Source organism: Branchiostoma lanceolatum, chromosome 1, assembly GCF_035083965.1.
Source record: "Branchiostoma lanceolatum isolate klBraLanc5 chromosome 1, klBraLanc5.hap2, whole genome shotgun sequence".
Classification (NCBI taxonomy): domain Eukaryota; kingdom Metazoa; phylum Chordata; class Leptocardii; order Amphioxiformes; family Branchiostomatidae; genus Branchiostoma; species Branchiostoma lanceolatum.
In genome coordinates, this window is record NC_089722.1 from 28,759,652 (window position 1) to 28,770,491 (window position 10,840).

Genomic DNA, 10,840 nt, shown 5'->3' on the forward strand with positions numbered 1-10,840 from the left:
TTGGCCACAACATTGGTGTGATCACTTCAAAGTAGAGATACAACTTTTGACTTGTCAACATTTGGCCACATCGCACTAAAAATAAAACCACCCTGAATCCCAAGGTTTGCTCAGAAACTAACAAAAAGAGTTCTTGATATGCTTTGAAATCATATTCCTTCGTAACAAAGTCTTTTCTCCAAACTACATGTCATTATTTGTTTCATTGTAAATTGTTGCCTGTTCGTGAAAATAACGACACGATGGCATGAACAAAAGTACACGTTAGTTTGACGAGGTCTGTTCATTTCTTATTGCACATATAGCATAAACTATTGAGTTACATTATAAGCTCCATCCTTACGTACATTTACAGCTGAAAAAATTGAACCTGTGCATACTAGTATACAGTAAGATATCACATTCTTATATCACTGTAATTGTACTTCTTCTTTATTACCATGACCTATAGTTACCTTGTAATAGCATAAACGTACAATGAAGGTCTTTCATTCGTTGAAAAGGGAACAAACTTTCTTGTAACGAACTACATTGTTACAATTTGGAACGAGTTAAGTACGCTGACCAAATAGGTATTTAAAATCTCGTTGTTCTGTTCGGATTAGAGAATTGAAATGTTGTAACGAGCTTTTAAAACATACCGTTTGTATTAAGACGGAAAATATAAGACGACACATTGGATTATAAAATGTCAGCTAATATTGTCCCAAAGTTGACGAACAGCTTGATCAGAATGTAATCATAGCAGTTGCGGTAGTATTTGGAATGGTGATGTTGCTGGCGTTGCAGACCGGCCAGCTCGGTACCCACTCTGGGAACGAGTTGACATTGTAGACCGGGATGCCCAGGGTGTTGATGAATATCAGCAGCACCAGCAGACAGGAGATGTTCATAGCGAGGCCCGCTTTGGCCTGGGCGTAAAATAAAGCACAAACTGGAAACATCTACTAACATAATTCCGCCAGGGTACATAATTCCGCCACCATGAAAAGACGTACCGGTCCTTTACCGGTCCACACAAAAACGATCTCCGACCCAACGTCCCCCAGTATAATGCACCCCTGTATATCTAAACTGTGCATACCTGGGAGGGTGCTGCACTAGAACTTTTATAATTCTTTTTTCAAAGTGGCGGATTTATGTATATATGAAGGTTACAAGCACAAAGTGTAATTATTTTTTTGTTCTTTATCAAAATTGCAACAAAACAATACATAGTGGAGCACCAGGCGGCATAACTGATGTTGCGGACCACTCAACATTACAAGCACATACGATACAACAATGGCATGTAGTTCTTGAAATTATCAGCACGATCATCATATCATGATCACAGCAGTTAATACAAGGAATGAAATAATCACACTCATTACCATTGATAAACTTATGATTATCAACAACGGCCAAGATCAAACAGTATTGGTGGCATGCACAGACGTATCATAACAGCTATCTATACATTGTAGAATAACCCTATTGTGAGGTGTTAATTTTCGGAACGACGTCCATATCTGCTTTTGATTCCACATATTCGCATTCCACATCGATATCAATCAAATGATAATATGGATATGTCTCAAATTGCAAAATGCAGTACTCAGCCTACTCACCATGTCCGGCACTGTGAGTTTCCCGTAGCCGAAGACGATGGCGTTCGGAGGCGTTGCCACGGGCAACATGAAGGCGAAGGAAGCCGCAATGCCTGCCGGGACCATCAGAAAGTATGGGTTCACACAAAGTGCTTCAGCCTGAAGGGAAAACAGTGTTACAGATAGCAAATGAAGACAGTTCCTAGAGGATTAATAAATATCATTCAATATATCTCACTTAAAGTTCACTTCGTAAAATATGGAATCTTAAGAAATCTATCTTCTTGAAGGATGATGACGCTACCATGTTAAGAATGAAAATTTCCGCCTCCCCAAACACGTTGACCTGCGTGTACATGACTAAAATAAAACACTTGAAAATTCCTTGTCTCCATCAGGAACCAAAACTAACATCCTTTGGGACATACCTTGCTCTACTTTCAAAGTTTCTTCTCATGTTGAAGGTATATACTTGAAGATTATCTTTACAAATGCATAAACACTTGCGATGTTATCTTTACCATTTTTGCTAGGATAGGGAGGAAGATGCTGGCGGAAGCTGTGTTACTCGCGACCTCCGTGAACAGAGCAATGAAGACGCAGACTAGGACACAAATGGCCCAACCTGGCACCCCCTCCAGCCTAGTGAACTGTTCCGCCAGCGAGGTGGACAAACCGGACACCTAGTCAAGATAGGAGAATGTGAATCTGCAAGCAGATGTTGGAGTGAAAAGTAGCAGTTTCCCAGCTAGCTACTTTGTTTTTCTGATACGCAACCATTCAATTGTACCATCTGCTTGGAGATTGTCGATGTTGATTCCTAGTCGATGACGCATATAATGACTGCCATTGGAAATTCGAAACGAAACTAAACGCAGCTTCTAACAACCACGTGCAACTGGTTTCTACATGGAGAACTTCACTGAAGTGAGAAAAAGTTTGTACGTGTGCTTGAAGTATAAACAACAAAGGCTACTATTTCACATTTGATTCTAGATATATTTCAATCTGATCTCAATTGTCATATGTTTTCTATATCTATAAAGATATGTTTTAGTATTACGTAAGGATATTCTGTCTATTTCTCTTACCCCAACCCCGTCGGCAAGTGCAAAGCCACCCCCTAGCAAAAGCAGAACGTTCCACGGCATTTTATCGTGCACAGACCGCCAGTCTAGTAAAGCTGGTACGGGACCAGGTCTAGCTCTGTCTGTGGTAGAAACAAATACAATTCACTAACACTAAACTTTTAAAACTTAACGCTTTCAAAATGTCGATTGAAATGGTGGCATGTGAGTGTAAGCAATAGCCTAGATACCATCCTTTGCAGTAACCGCTGGATCAATCTTTTCGCTTGCTAACCACGGAGCGAAAAGATTGGACCAGTGGTTACTACGGAGGATGGTAACCAGGAGGATGGTACCCAGGCTTTGTAAGAAGAGCAATATGACATGAACGCCACCTACCGGATTCCCTTTTGCAGCACAGGAATCTCGGTGGCTTGGATGGAAAGAAAAATAGCGCGAAAGACACAATAACAGCTGGTGTACTGTCCGTCACATATCTGTATATACGACAAGAACACATCATTTAAAAAAAACATCAACGTCACGAAAACAGATCAACAAATGCTTTCAAATGCCTCTAGATATGCCCACACGGTAAACAAAATAGAGACATGATGATTTTGTGATACAAGGATGCGACTTTCTTGTTGATACGCATGTATGCCGCTATGATTTCTTTCGACCAAGTGTTGGCTGATCTACGTGTGTCATATAGTACGTTCCAACAGTCTGTAGGATGACATTTTTTCTCTGCCACATGGACGAAAGGACAACAAGATGAAAACCTTACGAACTATGTACAAACTGCAGGCAAAAGCGACAACTTGTGTCATGATAAAGATATTTCTGAGGCGTACTTTTTTCTGAAGAAGTAGGTCCACCCGGCAACCCTGCCGTTCTCCAGCTTCACAAAGCTGAGGTCTCTGAAGAACCAGAGAAGGACGAGTAAGACGAAATGGAACAGGACGGCCTTTTCTGCAAATCTGAAAAGAACAAAGCTTAGCTGTATAGATGTTAAAGGAGCTAATAAATAACACACTTTAACAATGAATGAATGAAAGACCTTTATTGTGCATTCATGCCCCGAGGGGCTAGGTACAGGTCGTCTAACTTAACACATGGAACATACAAGGACATACAATGACACGTATGACTCTTTCTCTTCTACTTTTACAATTGGCGTTCGTTGTAATACGTCAAAGGATGAATTAAAAACGCTAAATCACAACTTTACACATACATGTAACACAAATGACTAACGTCAACAGATATCTAATGCTACAAAAAATTAACGCAAGCAAGATGAATGTTATTTTCTGTATTACGAGTCAAGACTCACGTCATGTTTCCAAGATCGCTATAAGCTTTCCGGATAACTCTCTGAGCGCCGTGGTTTTTCTCTGCCCGGCACCAGACTCTACAATATTTGAAAATATGAAAGGAATCAACATTCACTACAAATATAACGATACATTGGATGTTAAAACCTTCAAATATAACAAGCGTACGTTGCAAACATGAATAGTACCAAAAAATTGAAGTGTATTTTTGTTATACATAAATATTCAACATTAAGCCTGCAAACATGTACAAACCGCCAACGAACGAACTGAAAGATGAATTGTAAAAAAACTATTTAAGGTACATATTGTATTACCCGCATCCTAAAAAGATAATGATGAGCCAGGACCAGGCTAAGAGCAGACAAAGAATGGAGACCGGGAAACCAAAGAAGAACCACGTGGCGAAGTCAATCCCAGGACTGTCGGGAAACGCGCTGAAACACATTCGCATGGACATCTTTGTTTGACATTTTCTGACGCATGGAAGTATTTAGCCATACAAATAAGAACTTTGTACTAGTTTTCGAATTATGAAACTTCCAATTCGTTAAGTTGGAGTACAGTCTATTTCTAAGTATTTGAATTATGATGTAAAGCACCTAGAGTATGTAACATCTACTAACATGATTCCACCACCCTGACAAAATACATCCAAACAGATCTCCAACCCAACGTCCCCCAGTATAATGCACTCTTGTATATCGAAACTGTGCATACCCGGGGGATCCTGCACTAGAGAGCTCTCAAACCCAATGTTTTCCAAAGTGGCAGATTTATGTAATTCGGCGGATTAATGTTCATGGAGATTAGATTGATATTTTTGTGCGGTGAGATGACGATGCATGCCTTGCAACATGTGTCTCTCCAAGGCAAGACATGGCGTAAAAGAAACGTCATCGTTTATGGTGTAAGGAAGGTCATATCTAGCTACATCACAACTGCTTGTGTATCAAAACTCACATCTGCACCTGCTCAGCAACGATGATGTTCGTGGGAGTCCCTGGAAGCGTGGCGATCCCGCCGATATTGGCGGCGTAGGCAACACACAGCAACATGGCTTTCCTCATCTTCAGCTGACGGGCAGTCTCACCTTCCGTCCCGACGGGTTTACTGTCCTGTGAGCACATGATGAATAGGTGTCTTGCTATGTACTTTTACCTACTCATTTTATAAGAATGGTTCGCCTTTTCTCTGTTGAATAAAGGTTTTGTGCAATAAAGAAAGAGGACGCTAAAAGGGAATTGACGGAATGAAACACATTTGCATAGATGCCATGTATGTCTTAACCAATAGTTGCATGTCTAGAATGAAAATGTATAATGTACCACCACAGATGTACTCTACGGTTCCACTCACCGTTTCAAGATCTACGGACAGGAGAGCTTCGTCCTGAGGTCTGTGATTGACAAAAACGAATAACGGTTAAAGAAGGCATTCAATCAATGAAATGCGTGCAATTGAGTTTTCCTTTTGAACTAGACACTGCTTAGTATTTTTCGAAAAAAAAACTTGCATTCATTGTGCTTTACCATCTCATGCAGTTCTATGAACCTATCGTTATTGGATCGTACGAAACGTAACTATGTGATTTGTACTTACTGAACAGTGAAATCGATGACTGGTTCATCCGCAGTCAACATCGACTGGTATGAATTCTTTAATGTTGGACTTGAGACGACATGATGGTTGTTTTCAATATCTTCATCTGATTAAGAAGTTACAGTGGTTAGTTTCACTTGAACAATAGCATCTGCACCTTACTCTTTGAAGACTCATTTAGATATAGTAAGAAAGGGAGCAAAACGTCTTGAAGTTAAAGAGTTCCGATGCTTTTCGTGAAGCCTGGTATTTGCGTTCAGTACTTTTCCTGCGTCTGCGTGTTTACAAGAAGAAATATGCTATAAGCGTTATGCCATAAGAAAGGTTTGTAGAAGAAACAGGAAAACGAGAGTAGGCGGTACGAGTAACATGTACATTGTACATGTATGGCTAACAATTATTGTAAATGCATTTAAGTTCGCGTGGTTTTTATTTCGCGTAGGGAGAAAATGATGTGTTCGCGGTGGTTTTAAGTTTGCGTTTGAAACAATAGTAGCGCTACAGTCATAGGTGGGCAAACAGTTTCACGGTGGTTTTAAGTTCGCGCTGAAAGTTCACCGCGAAAACCGCGAACATAAAACCACCGCTAACAGTTCTGCATTTACAGTACTGCAGTCTAAATGCTTTTGATTTGTCCACAGTTTTGTATTGGTATTTGTTATATATTTCTATTTCAAACAACCCCACCTCAACAGCTTCCTATTGTCCTTTGTAGAAATATGAGCGTACCGGTGATTATAAGTGGAGAGCACTCATCATCAGATTCCTCCTCCCGCTGTTGCCTTCTCTCTTCTCTAAATAGCTGGTCCAGCACGGCCTGGCCGATGGGAGTCATCATGGCGGCGGCCGCCGTGTTGCTGATCCACATGGACAACAGCCCTGTGGCGCCCATGAAACCAAACATCACCCTAAACAAACAAACAAGCAAACAAACAAACAAACAACAAACAAACAAAGAAATAAACAAATAAGAAAATAAAAAAATTCAAATTCATAAGCAAAGTACCTGTCTTATAATGTTAACACTCTTGTTGATAAAAAAAAACTACCCTAAAATATTGTCTATGTGTCCTTTGGTCATTGTAGAGTTGTATAAAATGAAATGAAATTAAATAGAATAGAATAAAATAAAATGAAATAGGATAGAATAAAATAAAATAGAATGAAATAAAAAGCACTTTTGCTCAACCTACTGCCCGCAACTACGATAACCTTGCCCTTGAAACTAGCCTTCGATACTAAATTAAAAGAAGTTAGTCGACGCGTTTTCTTTCACATGATTATGAATTGACCCACCAAACTCCTGGGGAGTGTAACACCGTTTGATTTTACTGACGGAGGACCGTACCAGGTATATATGATTAAAACTCACCATTGCAGCTCTGACCCGACCAGCAGCAGTATCCTTAGTGCGATCCTCGTATGGAGGTTACACTTCTCCACTGCGATAGCCACCAACAGTCCTCCCAGGAGCAACACCGAGTTATCCTATATAAAGACACATATTTTTGCTTGAAATGTTCTTTTGAAATATTATTGTCAAACTCCAAAGACTTGGTGGTCCTTTCTTATACATGTGCTACATCGATGATGATACATTTGAGTCGTGATACGTAGTTACGTACTAAGCAACGGTTACGTCGTGTTGACGTCATGTTGATTGCCATGTACTGTACCGTGTTGACGTAACGGTTAGGGTGTTGGCCCAGAACCCAGAGATCATGGGTTCGAATCCTCTTGCATGCCACCGATGTTGTGCCCCGTAGGGAAAGGCACATTTCACACTTCTCCTCACTTCACTCAGGTGTAAAAATGGGTACCTGACTTCGGTTGGGGAGGTAAAAGGTGGTGGAAGGAGAGGGATGGGCTCCGCCTTCCAATACCGTGCCCTAGACACAGTGGATAACAACCCACTGCCCCTACGGCTTAGAAAAAAGGCTATGGAAATGCCCCTTTTACCTACATGCTTAAGAAGTCAGGAATCTTATATCAAGACCTAGGACGTCAAACTCTAAGTCTCTTAACATTTCTACCGACTCAAATTAAACGTGTTACCTTCAAGTAGTTCAAACAGACTTCTGACGACGGCTGGATCCCCATCACCGGGAAGAGGATCATGGGAAGGAGCGCCGTCACAGCCAATGGCACCACTTCGAACATCCAGTAAGCCGCCATGATGATGATGACGTAGGCACATGCTGCTGGCTAAAGATGAACATTAATTAATTGATTGATTGATTTATTGATTGATCAACAAAGCAAACAATGATTTCGTGACACAGCACATAGTTATTGCATTGTCTGGCCAAGCACTGCTACAACAACTAATAACCATATAATGTACATGATATACTAGTAACAGCTCGATGGTTCATAGCAAGGATAAAATATTCGAACAAAAGAAATTTACAGAGAACTTTATTGCACGACAATTGTACACGGTACAAAGTATGGCAACTACTCTTAAACATAATACAAAATCGAAGTATAGAAGTATGAAAATACTAGTGCAATACAATAAGGGCTATCATACGTTTTTTTTATATAGTGTTATAATCGAGTGGGGCTTATCAATAGTTTCGGTATTTTTTCTAATAACAATTTGAAAGCAGTCGTTTAAATATTTGCATTGTGGTGGTTGTTACATTTGAATATGTACTCAAAACAGTCTGTAGCATCGAGACTCCTAAAACTTGTACTTATTTGAGAAATGTTACATAGCGACCCACAACAGTTTGTGTGAGGAAAACTCTCGATGTTCGGGGCCGTAATGGCCCCTTTCGCGCTAGCGAGTTAGAAAATATACACTGCAGTGAAACGACACCCCCTTGACACAACAGGACAATATCAATCATAATACACCTCACGGGCTGTCCGGACAAACTGTTTCTAAACTGAGCCCCTATTAAATGACCTTTGACAATGGAGGGGTTCATTCCTGTTAGTATTACAAGTTTAAGTATTACTTGACGGCACCTACCATGTAGAACTCTGTCCAGGCATAGGTGATCGGCAGAGGACAGGCTGCAATCGGCACCAACCAAAAGACCACCGACGTCTTAAAGGAAAGTAGCTCTCTTAAGGTGTCCCTACACCCCATTGCCATGTATTCGTGATGTCTGGATGCTCATAACGTACAGTTCAATGTGATTTGCTTATTGCACTTTGGACAGGTAAAAACAACCGGTCGCAACACCTGCGCGTGACCCATAGTCAACATTACCTATAGTGCAAAGGTTAGTTCGTGTCATTGTCCTATAATAACCTCGGATAAGGGTGTGCCATTGAAACAGTTCAGAGGGTAGTTAGATATGTTTATGTGAATGAAAAGCGTCGTACTGTCAATACAATGAAACTAAAAAATGTGCTATACGCTATCATCGGCACGTAGTCGTGGGGTTTTCTGTCTCGTTAAGAAAAGAGCAGGAATCGGTAGCAAGACACATATTAGGCATTATACTGTCCCTGGTACGAGCCAGGTATGTTTGATTATTATCAATCACTCATCCTTAATCCTTTTATTCTGGCAAGCTCGAAAATACTATAACGTTGGGTCACAATGTTTGAAGAAATACGAAAACGACGATGCCTCTCTCTATTGTCAGTCTTCTTATCAATATTCACAGTACATCACATAAACACAAGAAAAGTTAAAGATGTATAATCATTGGAAACCTACCGTATGATGCAGTTGTCGAGGCCATTGGCAGCTTATATAGCCTCTCTTTTGGTGATCAGGACATTCAAAATCTTATCATTTCATCAAAACAACGTTAAGATCTGTCATTGCCATTTTTCATGCAGTCACATTTATGTATTGGGCATATTCCAGACTCTAGCACTCTTGTATTCGAGCTCAGGAAAACAGCCAGGAGTCCTATGTAACGTTATGTGTCGCCGAGTTGATCACATCGCTTTGTCTTGCCTATTGCTTTGACAAGTAGGCTTCAAGCTCTGTTCTATGAATCCTACTTGCCTTCGCAAGCCGGCTTCGTTTGGGCTTCTTGGAGCTACTTTGTAGATAGGCTTTGCGTTTTGTTGGGGAGGCGTTGTTATCACTGTCAACTGCTTCAGGGCTGTTGCAACTTCGTAGAGACTGGCTTTCTGATCGGAAAGTGTTATTGTCGTGGTCAGAACTTAGCGGCTGCAGCTGGTTCTTAGAGCTGCTGCCTTGTAAGTTGGCCTCGGGTTGTGTCTGTAGTGTAATGTCGTTCTTGTCAAAGCCGTGTGATATTGCTGTCTCTGAATAATCCAGTAGCTGCAAGTCCTTGTATCTTTCTGACCAAAACTTACTGTAGTCTTGTTCCGTGCGAAGGAGCCGTTTGGAGCTGCTTGAATGTGAATACGTCTGCTGTTTCCCTTGGTTCTCTTTTCTGTGGATCTCCAAGTCACAATGCTTATCTCTGTGGAACCTTTCCACTTTTTACAAGCAAGCCTGTTTTTCTACATCGGATTTTTCAATGGGCTGCCCCAGCCGACATTCCTTACACCTGTAGCCTCTATATCTTTGCCATCTCTGTTGCTGTTGCTGTTTTTGTTCCTCTTGCTTAGCCTCCTGTGCAGGCTTCCTATAACGGCGGCATACATATTGGGGGGGGGGGGGGGTGTCTCTAATGCCGGCAAGGGAGTTGTGTTATCTACGGCGCGCCCCTCGGCTACACAACTCCCTCGGCTACACAACTCCCTTGCCGCCGTTATAGGAAGCCTGCACAGGAGGCTACCTCTTGCTGCTGTTTTTCTAAATAGACCTGTAACTCAGCCCTATAGATTCTGCTGGCTTTAGCCAACCGACCCGACTTAGTCAAATAATGCCTGGGTTGCATCAGAAGCTATTGAGGGAGTACGTAGGTATCAGCTGTGGTTCCGTTTTCCATACACTGTCAGCGGGACTCTTCATGCCTCCATCTGTGATCTGTAAGCTGGGTACCGGATGGAAGTCTTGGTCGCTCCGTGGATTGTCGGAGACCCTGAAGGCACTGTTATTCTTGGCTTTGCTTGTTTCTCAACGGAAGGAGCAGGCCGTCGTTTGTGAGTCTTTGGGCGGATATCCACGGTACAACACGTCAGGAGGGCTAAGATCTCGGAAGAAGAAACCTGCTCGTGCAGCGGTGTGTGGATTTCAGTGCTCGGTCTCTTTTCTCCACGATCTTGCTGCGAAACTGAGGTCTCGGTTGTCTGATGATGTGCCTGACGATGTGCCTGACGATGTGTCTGACGATGTGTCTGACGATGTGTCTGACGA

The 10,840-nt window shown here is 41.6% G+C and overlaps 1 protein-coding gene across 1 annotated transcript; it reads right to left on the reverse strand.

Moving 5' to 3' along the window:
- Positions 1-264: 264 nt before the first annotated feature.
- On the reverse strand, positions 265-8,792 carry LOC136447068 (solute carrier family 13 member 2-like). The gene is made up of 15 exons (XM_066445746.1): positions 8,579-8,792; positions 7,654-7,803; positions 6,971-7,086; positions 6,328-6,506; positions 5,599-5,704; positions 5,356-5,395; positions 4,960-5,114; positions 4,314-4,433; positions 3,996-4,073; positions 3,514-3,639; positions 3,056-3,153; positions 2,681-2,799; positions 2,111-2,272; positions 1,611-1,748; positions 265-911 (listed from the first exon to the last, which is right to left on the reverse strand). The coding sequence occupies exons 1-15, from the start codon at positions 8,702-8,704 to the stop codon at positions 729-731; spliced, it is 1,896 nt and encodes a 631-aa protein (XP_066301843.1). The 5' UTR covers positions 8,705-8,792; the 3' UTR covers positions 265-728.
- Positions 8,793-10,840: the final 2,048 nt, after the last annotated feature.

Excerpts from the sequence above, each read along its gene's own strand:
- LOC136447068 (XM_066445746.1), bottom strand. The coding sequence starts at position 8,704 with ATGGCAATGGGGTGTAGGGACACCTTAAGAGAGCTACTTTCCTTTAAG. Across the intron at positions 7,804-8,578 it reads CCTGGACAGAGTTCTACATG|CCAGCAGCATGTGCCTACGT; the intron begins GTAGGTGCCGTC and ends GTTCATCTTTAG. Across the intron at positions 7,087-7,653 it reads TCTGTTTGAACTACTTGAAG|GATAACTCGGTGTTGCTCCT; the intron begins GTAACACGTTTA and ends GTCTTTATATAG.